The 19,878-nt window shown below is 50.1% G+C and overlaps 1 protein-coding gene across 1 annotated transcript in view; it reads left to right on the top strand.

Annotated features, from left to right (window-relative positions):
• The window catches only part of fat4 (FAT atypical cadherin 4), a 98,223-nt gene extending 85,456 nt beyond the window's left edge, over positions 1 to 12,767 (top strand). The window contains exons 10-17 of the mRNA XM_056600006.1: positions 677 to 781; positions 1,274 to 1,581; positions 3,118 to 3,203; positions 3,435 to 3,614; positions 4,528 to 4,652; positions 5,720 to 5,940; positions 7,641 to 7,902; positions 9,468 to 12,767. Coding sequence (XP_056455981.1) covers positions 677 to 781; positions 1,274 to 1,581; positions 3,118 to 3,203; positions 3,435 to 3,614; positions 4,528 to 4,652; positions 5,720 to 5,940; positions 7,641 to 7,902; positions 9,468 to 11,389 — 3,209 coding nt within the window. The 3' untranslated portion in view covers positions 11,390 to 12,767. The remainder of the gene's footprint in view (positions 1 to 676; positions 782 to 1,273; positions 1,582 to 3,117; positions 3,204 to 3,434; positions 3,615 to 4,527; positions 4,653 to 5,719; positions 5,941 to 7,640; positions 7,903 to 9,467) is intronic.
• Positions 12,768 to 19,878: the final 7,111 nt, after the last annotated feature.

The following is a 19,878-nucleotide window of genomic DNA, read 5'->3' as shown; positions in this document are numbered from 1 at the left end:
ACTCCTTCAGCGGCTCAGCTCTGTGTAGGGGCGGCCGTCAAAGGATGGGCCTCTGTTGCGTTCAGAATCTTAAATTCAATGAGTTTTGCGTTTTGTTTTCATTGTCCATGGCCACAGAGTGTTGATCTCACTCACACTCTAGAATATTCATTTCTACATTTTGTGTCATGATGCATGAACATGTACATTATTTCACTGGTATTTCCCTGTGTCTTTCTGCACTGCAGAAATACCATGTCATTTTCCAACTCATTTCCTGAGTCCCTTGAGATTTAGTAATAACATAATCATAAAAGTAAAGCAGGCATCTTCAAAATGAAGACGTTATTATATTACCCCAAATCTTCAATTCTTAAAAACCCATTGATATGATTCAATATTTATTCAATATTCAGCTAAATACAACCCCGACCAAATAAGTCCATAATTCTCCCACAGATGTTAAAATATTTACCCCCTCCCCCACCTCCAAAATAAACATAGAGACTTAATCTGGGATCAAATGAGTTGGGTCTGGTATTTTTCGGAGGGCTATTTGTCACGGTGATGAAAGACTCCATTAGGATTGGGTTCTCCGGGGTTCCGTGCGGGGGAACCACTGTGCGGCTCTCTCGGGGATCCCTCTGTCATGCCCGCCACCTCATCCATTTTAATTTGTGTTGTTTTGTGAACCCAGGCAAAACGTGCGACTCCATCATCAATCACTGTGAGTGTAACCCCTGTTTTAATGGCGGCTCCTGCCAGAACAGGGTGGACGGCTATTACTGCCACTGTCCGTTCGGTGAGTAAAAGATGGACCGATCGTCCCGGAACAATTGAGCGCACCTAAAGTCACTTATTATTTGATGTTTATTTTAATATCATCAAATCATTAATGCCGTCTTACATTCCATGTATCCCCTGGTAGTTCTGTGGTCGTTGTTTTGATTCATCTATTTTGTTCTGTTAACTCGTCTTTGATTTTTGGGGATTTAGAATCAGAACAACGTTGTTATGATACGCAAGATCAAATGTGATTGTTTTTCAGCCTGAGAGGAATGATGTTAAAGCTTCTTCTAATTTAAAAAAGTTTACTTTGCAAACAAGCATGACTTGAGTTAGACAGCAGCTGTATCCGTCATGTGATTTCCTTAGTGTCCAACTCAGAGAAACTGTTCCCCAGCTAGGACTGAATTAATAAGGAGCAGCTAATGCATAGGAATTATTCATCAGGTACCTGTTTTAATCCTCCTCTCTCCTCATACCTCCTCCTCCTTCACCTGCTCCTGCTCAGGAGTGTTCGGTAAACACTGTGAGCTCAACAGCTACGGCTTCGAGGAGCTGTCCTACATGGAGTTCCCCTCACTGGATCCCAACAACAACTACATCTACATCAAGTTCGCCACACTCATGGACAACGCGCTGCTCATGTACAACCACGACAACCAGACCGGAGATAAGGCTGAGTTCCTGGCGCTGGAGATCTTTGAGGGCCGCATGCGCTTCTCCTTCAACCTGGGCAGCGGCACGTACAAGCTGAAGACCGCCATCAGGGTGTCGGACGGCCAGTTCCACACGGTCATCGCCAGGAGGGCCGGCATGGTGAGACCTTTGAGATGATCTTTCCTCCTCAGAGCTTTGGTTGGAGTTGAAGTTTGTTGATTTGTTGTGGTTTGTCACTTATATGAACTAACAAGGATGGTTCTGATAAAAGCATCTGCTTAAAGCCCTAAATGTAAAGTCTCTCAACAATAGATGTTTCTTTTGCCCGTTAAGATTAGGAAATGTTGGATATCTGAAAGAATTTGGCCTAAACATTTAGTTTTTGCATCTTGAGATAGCATCTGAAGTCCTAACCAAGTTGTGGTGTAAAGCACACATACATACACACACAAACACACATGAGCGCACACTCAACAACATATTAAATCACTTCCCAAACCACTCCGAAACACACAAAACCACAAACGGGGCAACGGAAGTGATCTCACCCCCCCCTCCACCATCTTGTGTCAGTTACAGAAAAACACAAATATGTCGTCACCCTCCGCATCTGCACTTGTGTGCTCGGTTGGGTTGGATTCATGTTTTAAGTGAGGAGGACCGATGGAAAGCAGAAGAGATCCAAACAACAACAGCCCAGACTGCTTTAGAAAAACTGAACCCCTTCCAACTCCCCTCTTCCATAAACATGCTCTCATGAGGTCTCTGTTCCCCGTCGGAGCGGAGAGGGGTCCGGTATCTCGAGACGTCAATGGCCATCTTGTTTTGCTTCGTCGTCGAAGCACGGAAGTAATTAGTACAGCGACCCCCTTTTCCCCGTCGACCAATCAGTGTCTCCGCTGGTTAGGCCGCGGCGTGCCTGTGAAGATAATGGCTGGGACGCGGGGAGCAGGATGTCAGCCGAACCAATCACAGGAACACGACCGCAACCAGCGCAGGGGAACAGGCGCTTAGAGTGGCTCGCTCGGAGCCGGGGCTGATCAGCGCCAGGAGCTTGACTGGAGGAAGTCACTGAGGCGGGAACAAAAAGGGAAAGATCAGTTTGAACAGAACAGTGCAAAGCGTCGCGGTGCTACGTTACAGATGGACGGCATCGTTCTGCAGACCGAAAAGTTGAAAATGGTCGAAGCGTATGACAGAAATTGTTGATATAGTTTAGAGTTCCTGCTCTGTCGGACTGGAACCTCCTTGTTTTTGGAGTTCAGTTCAAATTCCTCGTGGTGATTTGGCCAAAATAGTAACCCAGTCCCTGCTGGATTGGTGGCTTGTAAGAGAGTGTGTCCTGTATGTAAGTGTCAGAGTGTTTGTGTGTGTGTATGTGTCAGAGAGTGTTTGTGTGTGTAAGTGTCAGAGAAGATTACATCGGTTATGTTTGTGCCACCTGAGGTTGATTATGCGCGTGCGACACTCTCATGCTCACATCCACTTCCTCCTCATCAGCACTGACAGCAGACAGGGGGAGCGTCTAAACAGAGTGCAGAGAACTCCATACTAATACTCAAGGTTGAATCTGAAGTGCACTCATCTCCGTCTTAAAGGAAATGAGCTTTGATGTCTTCACTTTGTCTCCACGGTAACCGCTTTGGCGACACATGGCGATTACACGGTAACCTGATGTTGTTGTTGCGTGGGCAGGCGGCGTCGCTGACGGTGGATCTATGTGGCGAGGACCAGGAGGCGGGGTACTGTGCCGTCAGCAACGTGGCCGTACACACCGACTGGTGAGACGCGCACACACACGTAGAGAGACACACACACACACACACACACACACACACACACACACACACACACACACACACACACACACACACACACACACACACACACACACACACATCTAGAAACACGTACACACACACACTTTGTTTTTACAAGTTAATCTGGACCATTTTGTTCCACAATCAACAACCCTGCTGTGTGTGTGTGTGTGCGTGTGCGTGTGTGTGCAGGATCCTGGATGTGCAGCCCAACAGGCTGTCAGTGGGCGGAGTTAGGTCGCTGGAGCCCCTCCTCCACCGCCGTGGTCAGGTTACCTCTCACGACTTCGTGGGCTGCATCATGGAGTTCGCAGTTAACGGACGCCCGCTGGAACCCAACCAGGCCCTGGCCTCACGCGGCGTTCTGGACAGGTCCGGCGCACCTCCTTCTCTCCCCTCTCCTCCGCCTCTGTCCTCCCCTCTCCGTCCATCTCCTCTCTCACCTCCTCCCCCTCTCCTCCTCATCTGTCCCCCTCTCTCTCCTTCTCCTCTGTCTCTCTCTTCCCTCTCAACCTATCTTTTCTCCTCTCCTTCCACTCCACTCTTCTCTGTCCACCTCTCCTCCCATCTCCTCTCCCCTCTCCTCCATCTTTTCCTCCTCTCCTCCTCCCCCTAGCAGTGGGACATCTTTCCCGGCTCCCACAGTCTCTTAGCACCACAGAAGAAGAAGAAGAAGAAGATTTTAGTATTTTTATAAACGGCTGTATTTTGTGTTTTTGTCCCGGTGCAGGGCGCTGGAAGAATGTGTTTTTTTGTGCGGCTGGTGAATGGCGGTGCCCACTAATCTTTTTATATGCTAATTCCCTCGGGAGTCTGTATGGAGGGGATTGTATGTGTGTGAGGAAGGGGTGGCGTGTGGGGGTGGGGTGGTATGGGGTGAGAGGGGAGGGGAGGGGGTGTGAGGGGGGGAGGGTGTTAGACTACTGTCATCTGCTGTCTGTTTTTCGGGGACCCCTGCTGTCATGACGGGTTTGGCCCTGACTTTACATTGATCCCTCTGTCCTTCAGTCTGTCTGTGTCTCTCTCTCTGTCCCTCAATGTCTTTCAATCCCAGCCATGTCTCTCTGACTTACTCTCTATGTCTCTCAGTCTCTCTCACTCCCCTCTCTAACCCCATGTCTCTCTATCTCTTTCATGCTCTCTGATTGACTCTCTCTCTCTCTCTCTCTCTCTCTCTCTCTCTCTCTCTCTCTCTCTCTCTCTCTCTCTCTCTCTCTCTCTCTCTCTCTCTCTCTCTCTCTCTCTCTCTCTCTCTCTGACTGAGCCCCTATGTCTCTCTCCCCAGGTGTCCCAGGCTGGAGGGGGCTTGTACGGTCGGCCCCTGCAGACACGGTGGAACCTGTGTCGACCGCTGGTCCTGGCAACAGTGCCAGTGTGTGGACGGCTTCACCGGGACCCACTGCGAGAAATGTGAGTCCACGCCTTTATACCTGAGAGTGAGTGTGTTCGTGAGTGAGTGAGTGAGTGAGTGAGTGACAGAGCTGTTGCTAGACAACATGCTAGAACCTGCATGACCCTTGACCTCTGGCAGTCTCAGGGATCATTAGAGTGATGCTTGGTCAGGATGAATACACAGGAGGTCCTCAAAATAACTCATTATTTAATCACTCACCCTCTCACATCACTTACACCTTCACCCCCACTCACTCACACAATCCATTTATCCCTCACTCTTTCACCAAAACGTATTCACTATCTCACCCAAACACTTGGGTGAGTAAGAAATCTTTCCCTCGTTTGTTAATTCGTTTTGATAATTAATCTATTGTGTGACCATCATCTTTCATTATCTTCAGGCACTGCATTATTTATATTGAGTCATTTAGCAGACGCTTTTATCCGCAGCGACTAACAAGTGAGGCTTAGAACAATCGCCGCCCACCATCAGAGGAGAGGTGCTGCAGGAGACATTACCAAAGCTGCTAGCCAGAGAAACTTAGTTTGTAAAAGAACAACAGTCCAGACTGCAGAGTAACTCTACGATAGAAACACAGTCAGTGATGTTTTTTTGTTACTACTGGAAAGGTTCTTGGTTTGATTGCCCCAATGCCGATGTAATTCTACATCAAATGAACAACCCAAATGAAACTGAACACTAACTAACAGCAGAGTTTACATTCACGTTTTACATTTAAGGCATTTAGCAGACGCTTTAATTCAAAGGGACTTACAAATAAGTACATTTGTCAGAAGAAAGAGAAACAACAAAATATCGCTGTCGGTACAGTAAGGATGTTCATAGAACCAAGTACCTAGCACTAACAAACACTAGGTTAACCCATCCCCTGTATACAACAAAGATAGCTAGGATAAGATGCTACACAATGCTAAGTACTATTAGAGTGAATAGTAGAGTGATAACTTAGTTAACAGCAGAGTGATAACTTAGTGAACAGTGATAACTTAGTGAACAGCAGTGATAACTAACTGAACACTAGTGAACAGCTGAGTGATAAGGTGTGTCCTGTTGACTCCAGACGTGACGGCGGACACGGCTCTGTCTCTGGACGGGACGGGCCGCCTGGACTACAGCCTGAAGCAGGGCCCCAAACGCGACCTCCTACTGAGGCAGACCCTGCAGGGCTCCGTGACCTCCGACCCCACCAGGCCCAGCAGCCTGGAGGTGAAGTTCAGGACCCGCAGCAAGACCGGGACCCTGCTCCACGTCCAGGAGGCCAGCAACTACACCACCCTGAAGGTAGGGGGGGGGGAGAGAGAGAGAGAGAGAGAGAGAGAGAGAGAGAGAGAGAGAGAGAGAGAGAGAGAGAGAGAGAGAGAGAGAGAGAGAGAGAGAGAGAGAGAGAGAGAGAGAGAGAAAACAAAAAAAGTGTTTATGTGCACTATCCGTGCATCCACACTCCGGGATAAAATTGACAAGCGTCTAAACAGTGTGCAGAGAACTCTAATACTGAAGATATCCCGCGTGGGATTAATAAAGTCCATCTGATCTTTGGAGAGTGACACACTGATTGGTTCCTCAGCCCTGCGGCCCCCAGTGTTCTCAGCCCTGATTGGTTCCCCAGCCCCCCGGCCTCCCTGGCCCAGACACATGTTGCTGGTTGTCAATCACTTCATCCAGGAGCCACTTATCCCCGCCGGCTCCTCTGCTCACTGAACCCTCAGAGAGTGACCGGCTTCCCACACGGCCCGCAGAACCGCCCGGTACCGGACACACCAATACCGGACACACCGATACCGGACACACCGATACCGGGCGGCCTGTGGTGGTGGTCCGCGGTGTCTCCTCTCAGCCTGCGCGGTGTGTCATGTGACACGGGGGGGGGGGGGGGGGGTCCGTCAGCATTTCATCGTGTGGGCGCGCCGCCGCCGTGAATCCCGGCCCGCGGCAACGGTGATTCATGGATGTCAGGAGACGTTCTCTAAAGGGAATCTCCTGACACGCCAACTCCTCTGATCGTCCGTGTCCTCCCACCAGCTTTAGGAATTAGCTTTTATTTATCGTGCGCCCTTTTTTCTTCTTCTTGGACGTTTATTTTAATCCGGATTTTCATCAGATTTCCAGGGATGCTTAGATCCTTTTTTTAGGGGAATTATTCCATTATTTTATTTCGAGCAGAACTTCGGCATTTGACAAGTTCGCCGTCCACCACTAATGTTTTAAGTGCAGCTCTAGCATCTCCATGCTACATTCCCCAAGCGTATTCAAACCAGACTTTGCGTGCCGTTTGTGAAGCCACTGGTAAGGGCATTATAACACAATTATAATAAAACTGATCAAAGCTATTAAATAAGAGCAGGGATTGAATAGGGTATTGTTGCTCATGTTAAACGTTTCACAAGAATGTTTGCCTCGGCCCTGCAACTCATTAAACGTTAATCCCTCATTCCATCTCTCTCTCGCTCTCGCTCTCGCTCTCTTTCTCTCTCTCTCGCTCTCTCTCTCGCTCTCTCTCTCGCTCCCTCTCTCGCTCTCTTTCTCTCTCTCTCTCTCTCTCTCTCTCTCTCTCTCTCTCTCTCTCTCTCTCTCTCTCTCTCTCTCTCTCTCTCTCTCTCTCTCTCTGTCTTTCTCTCTGTCTCTCTCGCTCCCAAATCAAAGGCCAAACCTCAGATGGTTAAACGTAGATGCAAATGACAACACAAAAAAATTAATGTATATACAGGGGGAAAGTACATGAATTACAAGTGTCTCCCTCTCTCTCCCCCCTCCTTCCCTTCTCTCCCCCTCCCTCTCCTGCCTCCTCTCCCTCCCCACCCTCCCCTCCATCCCCTCTCTCCCCTCCCTCCCCTCTCTCCCCTCCTCCTCTCTCCCCCTCCCTCCCTTCTCTTCCCCTCCCTCCCCTTTCTCCCCTCTCTCCCCTCCCTCGCCTTTCCCCCTCCCTCCCTCCCCCCCTTCCTCCCTCCCCCCTCCCTCCCTCTCACCCCTCCCTCCCTCCCCAGCTGAGGAACGGTAACCTCCACTACCTGTCGGAGGCGGGTGCGGGGGGGAAGGTGGAGCGTACGGTGGGGGAGGCGGTGCTGTCGGACGGCCAGTGGCACACGCTGCGGCTGATGAAGAACGCCTCGGCCACCGCCCTCTGGGTGGACGCCACCCCGTCCCGCGTCATTCTGCACCCCACCCAGGACTTCGGGGGCCTGGGGGTCCTCACCCTCTCCTTGGGGGGCGTCCCGCCCGGAGCCAGTCAGCAGAAGACGGCCGCAGGTGAGCCCGAGAGAGGGGGATGGGGGAGTTGAGGTGGGTGAGGAGGTGGGGGAGGTGGAAGTTGATGATGATGTTTTTCTGGTGTGTGTGTTTGTGTGTGTGTGTGTGTGTGTGTGCGTGTTTGTGCGTGTTTGTGCGTGTGTGTGTGTGTGTGTGAGTGCCTACGTGTGTGTGAATGGCCTACCAATCAGTGTGTACGGCCACGTATATGTTTCTAGATTTGTCTGTGTGTGTGTGTGTGTGTGTGTGTGTGTGTGTGTGTGTGTGTGTGTGTGTGTGTGTGTGTGTGTGTGTGTGTGTGTGTGTGTGTGTGTGTGTGTGTTAATGTTCATGCCTAAAATACCATCTCTATGTGCATAGTGATCATAATTTGGCTGCCTTCAAACCGCAATAGATCTCCATGAAATCATTCATTTTTATTTTTCCATTGAAATAAACACTGGACATGAAAAGTGTCTGTGTGTGTGTGTTCGTAGGTGGGAGGGCGTGTAGGGGCGTGTGTGTGTATGTGTGTGTGTGTGTGTGTGTGGGGGAGGGTATGTGTTTGGGGGGGAGTAGTGTGTGTGTAGGGGTGTGTGTGTGTGTTTGCTTATGTATGTCTGCATGATAGAGAGTTCCTATTTGAAACCCGATCCCGGTCCATCCCTCAAACGAGAGAGAGAGCTCAGCTAAAACCCGTGACCATATATGGTGTCAGCCCTGCCTGACTCCGGTCCGGTCTGCCCTCTGATCCGGTTCTGTTTGGACTGGGGAGATATACACTCAGGAAATTACAGTAGTTGAGTAAATGTTACTTTATCTTCCCATTCGCAGATTAATAACTAATAATACTCACGAGTCGACTTTGCCTCGGAATGCGACGGCCCTGATGTTGAGGCGTGTTTACGAGCTCCTCATGACAGATGTAGTCCCATGAAGATAGCTTAGAGCAGGTCAGTCTAAGGACGTCTGCAGGGAGGGGAACCCCTCCGCTAGATTAGGAGGAAACATGTGCTGCCCGGGAAAACCCGTGGCCGTCTCACGGTTTGGTCTCCCATTGCTCGATTGGGGTTTCCAAACGCAAGTTTTTTCAAGCGAGAGCTAATGAAATGAAACAGGTGGATTCAATCTGGCCCGGGATGATTTCAATAACATCTATTTACATCAGCGAGGCGCATTGCAGGGGAGAAACACACAGAGCCCGAGCTGAATTAGTCAAAGGAACCCTCATCTGATCCAGATGTATGTTGTTCTGAAGCTCTCCTGAAACACTGTCAGATTCTCTGCAGGAGTCCTTCAGTCGAGTTCAAAAAAATTAGATTTCACTGAAAAGAGGTGTCTACCGCAAGAAGATCTCATGTCACCCTCACGATTACCCAACAATACCAGAGTCCTTTAGTTCTGGTCAGAGCTGTCACTTTCTGTCACTTCTTAGGACCAGGTCCAGGACATTTTAGAAAGCCGTCAATGTTGTGGCCGAAAGAAAGGTTCCCTTTCAGGTCTGTGTGTCATTCCGGTCGCCCCGCTGTGCTGCTCCTTCTTAACTTACACCCTTTTTATCTCTCCCTCTCTCCTCTTGTCTCCAGGGTTTGACGGCTGCCTGGCCTACATGAAGTACAACGGGGAGTCCATGCCCTTCTCCGGGGAGCACAGCCTGGTCAGCCTGTCCAAGACCAGCGCCGCTGTCAAGATCGGCTGCCGCGGGCCCAACCTCTGTGAGAGCAGCCCCTGCTGGGACGGCCTGATGTGCATCAACCAGTGGTACACCTACCAGTGCGTCCCGCCCGGGGACTGCTCCTCCAGCCCCTGCCAGAACCACGGCAGCTGCGTTCCGGAGCCGCGCTCGGGCTACACCTGCCTCTGCTCCGAGTTCTACACGGGCCAGACCTGCGACACCCTGGTGGCGTGTCTGGGGGTGCAGTGCCCCCCTGGCACGGTGTGCAAGACGGCCAACAACGGTGGTTTCGACTGCAGCGCCGGCCCCTCCACCGAGCAGATGGTGCTGCCCATCTGGGCGGTGCCGGCCATCGTGGGCAGCTGCGCCACCGTGCTGGCACTGGTGGTGCTCAGCCTCATCCTGTGCAACCACTGCCGCGGCCGCAGCAAGACCCGTGTGCCCAAGGAGCCCAAGGACAAGCAGCCCAAGGAGAAGAAACCCAAGAAGAAGAAGGGCAGCGAGAACGTGGCCTTCGACGACCCAGACAACATCCCGCCATACGGCGACGACATGACGGTCCGCAAGCAGCCCGAGGGGAACCCCAAACCGGACATCATCGAGCGCGAGAACCCCTACCTGATCTACGACGAGACAGACATCTCGCACAACAACGAGACGGTGCCGAGCGCGCCGTGCGCCCCGTGCAACGGCCCCGAGCCCGACATGGAGCACTACGACATCGACAACGCTAGCAGCATCGCCCCGTCCGACGCCGACATCATCCAGCACTACAAGCAGTTCCGCAGCCACACGCCCAAGTTCTCCATCCAGAGGCACTCTCCTCTGGGCTTCGCCCGCCAGTCCCCGCTGCCCCTGGGCGCCACCAGCTACACCTACCAGCCGCAGTACAGCCAGGCGCTGAGGTCCACCCCGCTCAGCCACGCCCACTCCGCCTGCCCCACCCCCAACCCGCTGTCCCGCCACAGCCCCGCCCCCTTCACCAAACCCTCCTCCTTCTACCGCAACACACCCACCCGGGAGCTGAACCTGTCGCGGCGTGAGGGCAGCCCCCTCCACCTGCAGGGCGATGCCCACCAGCCCCCGCCCATGTTCAACTACGCCACGCGCCTGGGCCGGCGCAGCAAGAGCCCGCAGACGATGGCGGCGGGCCACAGCCACACGGCGTCCCGGCCGGGCAGCCGGCTGAAGCAGCCCATCGAGCAGATCCCCCTGGAGACGGGCCCCCCCGTGGGGCTGTCAATCGAGGAGGTGGAGCGGCTCAACACGCCCCGCCCCCGCAACCCCAGCATCTGCAGCGCCGACCACGGCCGCTCCAGCTCCGAGGAGGACTGCCGCCGCCCGCTGTCCCGCGTCCGCAACCCGGCCGACGGGATCCCGGCGCCGGAGACGTCGTCGGAGAGCGACTCCCACGACTCGTTCACCTGCTCCGAGATGGAGTACGAGCGGGAGAAGCCGGCGGCGTACACCTCCCGCGTGCCCAAGCTGTCGCAGGTCAACGAGTCGGACGCCGACGACGAGGACTACGGCGGCCGGCTGCGGCAGCGGCGCTACTCCAGCCGCCGGGCGGAGGGAGGGCCGGGCGTGGCCCCAGGGCCCCCCCTGGAGCACCAGCACCACCACCACACCCTGCCGCACAAACTGGGCCCGCAGGCCGGGGGCTTCAACTGGGACAACTTGTTGAACTGGGGCCCCGGGTTCGGGCATTACGTGGACGTGTTCAAGGACCTGGCCATGCTGCCGGAGGACACGGCGGCCAGGGACATTGAGATGAACAGCGGGGATGGCTCCGTCACCATCCTAACGGAGGGCGAGGCCGAGCAGTACGTATGAGACTATTGGAGCTCCACCAGAGGGCAGGATGTATATAGTGAACTCTGGACTACACGACGGTGTCTTTTTTTTATTTTATTGTTTCTCTCAATAATTAAGACGACTTCCAATGCGGAAGGGCAGAAAGCGGCGCACGTAACACGACTTGTTTTAGTAGTTTAACTCCTGCTGGCGCGGTCCAGCACTCCTCCATGTCCATGTCCAGCGGTCCGATCCGGTTCTCGTTGTTCCAGGCCTCATTACAACGTGTCGGCTGACATTGAGCGGCTCAGACCGAATTTTTGTCTGAAATTCAATTTGGCGACGGCGGAGCCGCGTGTACTCTATCTTAATCACACGCGCCTGCTTCCCATTACCGCCGCGGCCTCTCCTGGACCAGACTTCACTGCTTCACGTGCGGCTCTACAGCCGCCGGGGAGATAAGATGAGCGATAGAGTAGCCACGCTCACGGGAAGAGCATTCCTCCACCTCCTCCTCCGCCACACTCCTCCACCGCCATCCGGGGTCACCGTCCGTCTGGCCTCGTTAAGGAGAAGCAGGTGTGTGGGATCCGACCGCACCTGTGGACGTAGCCGCCGCCGCGCTAGCCGCTAGCGTGAGCCTAGCGTCGCTGTTCACACGATAGAGGAGGCCTGGCCGGCGGCGTGATCCTAGCCTAGCTTAGCGGAGAGCTGAGCTCCATCCTGGCTTTATCCTCCTGTCTGCCACCCTGCATGTAGCTCTACTCTCCTGGTCTGTCTCTCTGGCTCTCCAGTCTTCTTTCCCCGGTCTCTCCCAAGTCTCCGTTGGCCATCTTTAACTCTTTCTATTCCTCCTCTTTTTGAAAACTTTTTGAAACACTTGAGGTGTGGACTCAGCATGTCTGCTGCCTTACAGACGCTTGAGGATTTGTTTGGTCCTCCTCTTGCTGTCTTCTTCTTCTTCTTCTTCTTCTTCTTCTTCTTCTTCTTCTTCTTCTTCTTCTTCTTCTTTTTCTTCTTCTAGGACTAGAGGATTGTTCATCATTATCCTAAAACTCTTAGCAGCGTTTCCTTGCAGAGGCAGCCTAAACATATGAACTCTAAACTAAACAAAAGCAAACGAACAGATAAAGTTGTGTACATTTTTGTGATTCACGTGAATCCATGAGAAGTTATTTGTTGTCAGTCTTTTGTTTGGCTTTTTTTTTTTTTTTTTTTTTTTTTTACTGTGTATTAACTTAAATTACTTAAGCTGTGTTTGTATGGACATTTTCATATGCTGAATTGTATGTTCTTACTTTCGGGGAAAGTAAGATTGAAGACTTATTTTTTACATTGGTTACACACGTAACACCGGTATTTTCCACTTTTGATAAAACTATAACATGATGTATGCTTTGTACTTGTAAAAAGCCAATAACAGAATAAAAAAAAGTATTTATTTAAAGAGTGCCGGGCTCAGCTTTCCTGCGTACGCCACACACAGCCCCGAGGCTTCTGGGACTTCCTTAAAACAACATCAGCGTCTAAAATGTCGGCTCTCGGATTGGCAGGTCGCTCCGTTTAGCGGTCGGTGGGGGCGGCAGGACGCACGCGGTACGCTGGGAGGACCTTATGTAACACGGGGGTCTAGACCCCGGCGGTCCAAACACAACAGACCCCCGCTCCACAGTATTTATACCCAGAGCTCATTGAGCAGAACGCTGGTTTGGTTCTGCTGCTCGTGGCTCAGTGATCCGCAGAGAAACATCCTTATCGCCTCGCTCACTAACGCACCACCAGGGAGGAGAGGCGGAGGGGGGGAGTTGGGGGAGAGGGTTGGTGGGGTTGAGAGAGAGAGATAGAGAGTAAGGGGTGAGAGTAAGAGGTGGAAATGAGGCAGAGAGGTGGAGGAGAGAGGGGGAGGTGAGAGATGGAGGGGGGAGTTGGAGGTAAGGAAGAGAGGGGGCGGGGGTGAGGAGAGATGGGCTGAATCTGACCCAACGGGGGGTGATGGGGTGGTTTGGGGCCCGTTGTGGCGCACAGCCAAGTCCAGTGAAGCCTGGTTTAGAGAGCAGGGGAACATAAATACATCTAGTTCCACATAATGTGTGTGTGTGTGTGTGTGTTTGTGTGTGTTTCGTGGAGGGAGGCTGTGTGTCTGTGTTTGTGTGCTTTTCGTGGAGGGAGGCTCTGTGTGTGTGTGTGTGTGTGTGTGTGTGTGTGTGTGTGTGTGTGTGTGTGTGTGTGTGTGTGTGTGTGTGTGTGTGTGTGTGTGTGTGTGTGTCTGTGTGTGTGTGTGTGTGTGTGTGTGTGTGTGTGTGTGTGTGTGTGTGTGTGTTTAATGGTCTGTATTATTATATAGAGTAGGCTATATTTTATCTTGTAGAGCCCACAGCGTGGGTGAAGGATCACAGCAGGGGGGCCACAAGAGGGGGAGGGGGGGAGTTAAAAGTATAAGGGAGGGAGGGAGGGAGGGATGGAGGTGTAGAGAGAGAGGGAAGGAAGGGGGGACGGAATATGAAGATATAAATGGATGGAGATGGAGGGGGACAGGGGGAAGGGAGAGACCAGAGGAGGGTTCGTTACAGGAAGGGAGGGGAAGAGGGAGGGAGGAGAGACTGAGGGGTGAAGATATGGAGGTACAGGGATGAAGGAGGGGGGGATATGTATATGGTGCTAGAGTGATGTAGAGAGAGGAACTCTCTCTGCATGGGGGTCTCTCCCACATGAAGACTAGATTGTTCTGATAGGATGGAAAACACACAGGACATGAATCTGTCTTCCTCTGTGTTTTTTTGTGTTTGTGTGTGTGTGTGTGTGAGTGAGTGTGTGTTTCTGTGTCTGTGTCTGTGTGTGTGTGTGTGTGTGTGTGTGTGTGTGTGTGTGTGTGTGTGTGTGTGTGAGTGAGTGTGTGTTTGTATCTCTTTGTGTGTGTTTGTGTGTGAGTGCATGTGTGTATGTGTGTGTGTCAGTGTGTGTACGTGTGTTGCTCCTCCACTAGACTTGGACTCGCTCCACATCTCTTCGTCATGTTGCTGAATTCCACATCAACCTACAACGTGTTTGAGGATTAATAGCAGAATGTTTCCTCCACATATAGGATTATTATGGTCTGTGTTTATTTCAAAATCACACTGAATGATTCCATTTCGCTTCAGAGGGCTATGTCACCGAGGAGTGAGGCTGCCTTCTAATGCAGAGTTCAGAGAACTGCTTTCAACCACAATCACACCAGATGGAGGTTGTAGGTTTGGCAAAACAACTCGCTATGATCTCACTACTGAATTGGTGTGGTGTCACAACCTAAATGGGTGTGATGCTGGAGCTAAGCTTATGGTAGGAGTAGGTAGGCTGGCTGTGACGTATTGATGTCACAACCTAATGAATGACAGAGGTGATAACAGGACAAGTTAAGCCCAGATACACGGCAGCTGGATGCTATTGGTTATCTGAGCTGGTGTATAAGGATACTATCTGAACTGGTTAATAAGGAAAGAGCTCTGAGCTGGTTTAGAGGGACAGAGCTCTGAGCTGGTTCAGAATAAGAGCTCTGAGTTGGTTTACAATGAGAGCTCTGAGATGGTTTAGAAGGACAGAGCTCTGAGCTGGTTTAGAAGGACAGAGCTCTGAGCTTGTTTAGACGGACAGAGCTCTTAGCTGGTTTTGAATGACAGAGCTCTGAGATGGTTTAGTAGGACAGAGCTCTGAGCTGGTTTAGAGGGACAAAGTTCTGAGCTGGTAATGAAGGACTGAGCTCTGAGATTGTTTGGACGGACAGATGCTGTGCCCAGCATTTCTCCTGGTTCTGCTCTATAAACACGCCTCTATAAATCCAACGTATCACTGAGCGCTGATGCTTGGAAAAGTTACACGTCAACTGTGGAAAAAAATACACTTGGTTTGTGCGTGTGTGTTGTTGCTAAGTGTGTGTGTGTGTGTGTGTGTGTGCGTGTGTGTGTGTGTGTGTGTGTGTGTGTGTGTGTGTGTGTGTGTGTGTGTGTGTGTGTGTGTGTGTGTGTGTGTGTGTGTGTGTGTTGGTGTCTGGATGTTTTGCTTTGTGAGTACTTGGTATGAGTGAGTATATCTTACACAGTTTGTTGTTTTGTGTGTTTGAAGTTAATGGAGTTGTTTGAAGCGAGCACTCGCCATTCCACCATAGTTGAAAAGGTTTTTAACAGTTGGTTACAGAACACCGATTTGTTTTCCCCTGCCAGCCCAACAGATGGGGGGAGTTAACACCCTCGTTGAGTTCCCAACACAACACGATACATCTTTAAACTTTCCAGCGGTGTGGGGCGTAACCGCCAATACATCCTGGCCCCCTATTGGCTGACCCGGATTACCCATTTTTGGTGAAACCAAACAGCAAGACACCCCAAATATTATCCGAGTTTGGTTTCCCCGGCAACCAGGAAGGACAAAAGGAGCTACTTGTGGACACTTCCACTCAGCGAGTGCCAAAATTAAACATCCCATAATACCCATAGTTTGCTCATCCGATCTAATGTCTACTGACAATATTGGCTCTCGGTTGCAGTGTACCAGTTCCATGGCAACAAGGCTCTGTGAGGAACCATCCAATGTCATGGACGTGGATAGTGGAACACACATGTCTGGACACACATGATGAGGTTAGAGATGGCGTGTTCAATTTGTCGCCACTACCACCAATAACCAATCAACTCCACCATCTTCAAACCACCACCCCTGTATCTGAATAATAACAATTACACAGACATCATTCTCCATGCAACGCCTACACCTTTAAAGCTGTGTTTCCCATTGAGGCAAAGAGTCAAACACAAGCCATGACAGAGAGGCTGCTGAATGCTTAGGAAGTAGCATTAGCTCTCCCTCCAGTCTCCTCAAACATCTGCTTCTCGTTCGGCATCACCACATCTGCTGCCTCAGCTGATCCCTACTTCTGTGGGACACTCTCTATCTGTGTGAGTGTGTGTGTGTGTGTGTGTGTGTGTGTGTGTGTGTGTGTGTGTGTGTGTGTGTGTGTGTGTGTGTGTGTGTGTGTGTGTGTGTGTGTGTGTGTGTGTGTGTGTGTGTGTGTGTGTGTGTGTGTGTGTGTGTGTGTGTGGGTGCGTGCGTGCGTGCGTGTGTGTGTGTGTGTGTGTGTGTGTGTGTGGTGTGTGCGTGTGTGTGTGTGCGCGCTTCTGTGTGTGAGTGAGTGTACATGTGTGGCATAGCAACCAAATATGCCTTGATAACCGACAGTCTACAAACACTCATAAACAGACACGCACAAACACACGCACAAGTCACACACACGCAACTGAACAAAAACAACTAACAGACTCCACCTAAACATACAGAGAGACACGCAGCTACCGCCAGTGTTTGTGTGGGTGTGTGGGTGTGTGCGTGCGAGTGTGTATGTGTGTGTGCGAGCGAGCGTGTGTGTGTTAGTGTGCGAGAGTGTGTGAGTGTGGACTGCTCATCTAAATGTTTACTGGTCCCAGTTCACTTCATCACAATCCTCTCCTGGGGAAGCATACTGGTAACTGGCTTTCCTATCAATCACAATAATACAAAAAATAACGTTAAAGAATATTTTGCACAGCTCAGGTTTACAGGAGTTAATTTACACAGGTTCTCTGAGTATGATGTTATGTGTAAAAACATGAATATGCTGTGTGTATGGGTCTTTTCTGTACTGTAGCATGAGATTATTTTAAGAGACTATGAGCATTTCTAAACGTGTTTAAACCAGACCAGACAGGATTATCCAGGATGGATTTAGATTGAGATGCATATTTTTCATTAAAAAGGTTTTCCTAGGTTCCATTCTTTCTGGTGACCTGCTTACTAAAGTTCAGCTTGTTGGTCGAATATTGTCCAGTGTTTGGGAAGATAACTACACACCAACTACACACTAACTACACACTAACTACAGACCCACGTAACAATGTCTTTTGTTTTTGCCAAAAAGTGACCAGAGCCAAACAAAGGAAGATCATAAACTGAAGAGGTTTGGTCCAGTCTCACCACAGGCAGCAGAAACGAAGATAGACTGAGAGAAGGAAACACAGAACAGCAAGAAGGATAGAGAGAACGACAGAGAAGGAGAGAGAGAACGACAGAAAAGGAGAGGGAGAAGGAGAGAGCGACGACAGAGAAGGAGAGAGAGACGACAGAGAAGGAGAAAGAGACGACAGAGAAGGAGTGATAGAACAACAGAGAAGGAGAGAGAGGAGGACAGAGAAGGAGAGAGAGAAGGAGAGAGAACGAGACGAATGATGGAGAGAACGACAGAAGGAGAGAGAAACAACAGAGATGGATAGAAAGAACGACAAGAATGAGAGAGAGAACAACAGAGAAGTCGCGAGAACGACAGAGAAGCAGAGAAAGCGAAAGAAAAGGAGAGAGAGAACAAGAAGAATGAGGGAGAGAACGACAGAGAATGAGAGAGAGACGCCAGAGAAGGAGAGACACAGAAAGAACAAAAGAAAGAGACAAAGAAAGACAGAGACAAAGACGAACAACAGAAAGAAAGACAGAGAGAACGAAAGTAAGTGACAAAGAACGACAGAGAGACAGAAAGACAGACAGACAGACAGACAGACAGACAGACAGACAGACAGACAGACAGACAGACAGACAGACAGACAGACAGACAGACAGACAGAAAGAAAGAAAGAAAGAAAGAAAGAAAGAAAGAAAGAAAGAAAGAAAGAAAGAAAGAAAGAAAGAAAGAAAGAAAGAAAGAAAGAAAGAAAGAAAGAAAGAAAGAAAGAAAGAAAGAAAGAAAGAAAGAAAGAAATGAACGCATCAATCTAACAGAACCTAATCAAATCCCCTGGAATAATCGAACACACCGTGAATATTGTATTTTAAACCGAGACTCCACGTCTGCGGTGGCAGTACAGCGCTGCCAGGTCCATCCTCTTTTAAGATTATAATACACTTTATTAATCCCCGAGGGGGGATTTGGGTGTTACTGCAGGAGGAGGTAAGGCAGCCCCAATACAGATAAGAGACAAATAGTGCCAATTCTTCTGTATCCCAGCCTCACATTCAGGGCATGGCAGAATCTCAGCATATCTATCTGTCCAGATGTCCCACTTTTCTTAACTTTTACTTTAACACTTGAAAACGTAGCTCTATTTCATCTCTCTCTCTCTCTCTCTCTCTCTCTCTCTCTCTCTCTCTCTCTCTCTCTCTCTCTCTCTCTCTCTCTCTCTCTCTCTCTCTCTCTCTCTCGCTTTCTGTCTTTTCTCTGTTTTCCTAGTGTTTTTCATCACTTGCACTCTCTCCCCCCTCTGTCAAATGTAGAGTGCTGTATTGATATACAATTCAATATCCCCTCTCTGTCTCACACACACCCCCTTCCCTCTCTTCCTCATCTCTCTCACCTCAGTCTCTCTCTTCCCCCTCCATCTCTCTCTTTCTCCCTCAATCCCTCCCTCTCCCCCCCCCCCACCTCCTTTGCTCTCAGTCTCCCTCTCTCCTCCTCTCCCACTCTCTCTCTCCCCAGCTGAAGAAGCAGAGTGAGTCACACTAATAGGCTCTGGACGTCTTCTCTCACCATGTGAATAAAGTTTGAAGCTTTTGAAACAGTTGTGCAGGAGGAGCAGTACGGCGGAGCAGTACGGCGGAGGTGTCCAAGCGGTCCTAGAGACCCCGGGTTTAGGGAGTGTTTGGGTACCAGCCCTCAAACACAAGGGCTGTGGTATTAATGACAGACATGTGTTTAGGCCCCCATATGCAGTGTTCAAAGTTCACATTCTACGTGGAATAGTTCAGTTAAGTTCACACATTTTTAAATGAACTAGTTCAGTTAAACATTCAATATGATGCTGTGAGCTATTCGGCTATTCGGTATTTTGAACATTGAGCCCCCTTTGTGGTTTTTCTAGGATGAAATAGAGTGGTAGAATCAAAGATCATAGCCAAATACAGTTTCTATCGTGTTTTATTGCACATTTAGCTCATTTTGAAGATCCCATTGATTTCTGTTGGAAGACTCATTGCTCGTTGACCGGAAACGGAAAGGGGGGCTGTTTACGTTTGGTTGTAGTCTTTTCGCTCGGTTCTAGCCCTACTGTTGAGACGGAGAACCGAGCGAAAAGACTACAACCCACCGTAAACAGCCCCCCTTTCCGTTTCCGGAAAACAATCAATGATTCTAGGAGGTATTCTAGTCCACTGATTGTACATATTTATAATTCGAAATTCGTCTCAGCCTTTATACCACAGATACTCTAGGGTATATAGCATATAACCGCGTTATCTGATTACAGTTTAATTCATTTTTCACAATTTAACAGCTCTCATTTTGAAGAATAATCACTGCGCCATTTGTTTCAATGGGAATAGCGACGGTCTATACTTTCAACATAAAGTGTACATATTTATAATTAGAAATTCGTCCCAGCCTTTATACGACAGATACTTTATTGTCTTTAGCATATAACCGCGTTTTCTGATTACAGTTTAATGTAACAGTAAACTGACAACACCGCAACTGCAAATGAACCACACGGAGATAACCATGGCAACCGGTCAAACCACACACACGCGCACGCATGCGCGCA

This window comes from Gadus chalcogrammus, chromosome 10, assembly GCF_026213295.1.
Source record: "Gadus chalcogrammus isolate NIFS_2021 chromosome 10, NIFS_Gcha_1.0, whole genome shotgun sequence".
Lineage (NCBI taxonomy): Eukaryota > Metazoa > Chordata > Actinopteri > Gadiformes > Gadidae > Gadus > Gadus chalcogrammus.
This window is presented reverse-complemented; position numbering and strand designations above follow the sequence as displayed.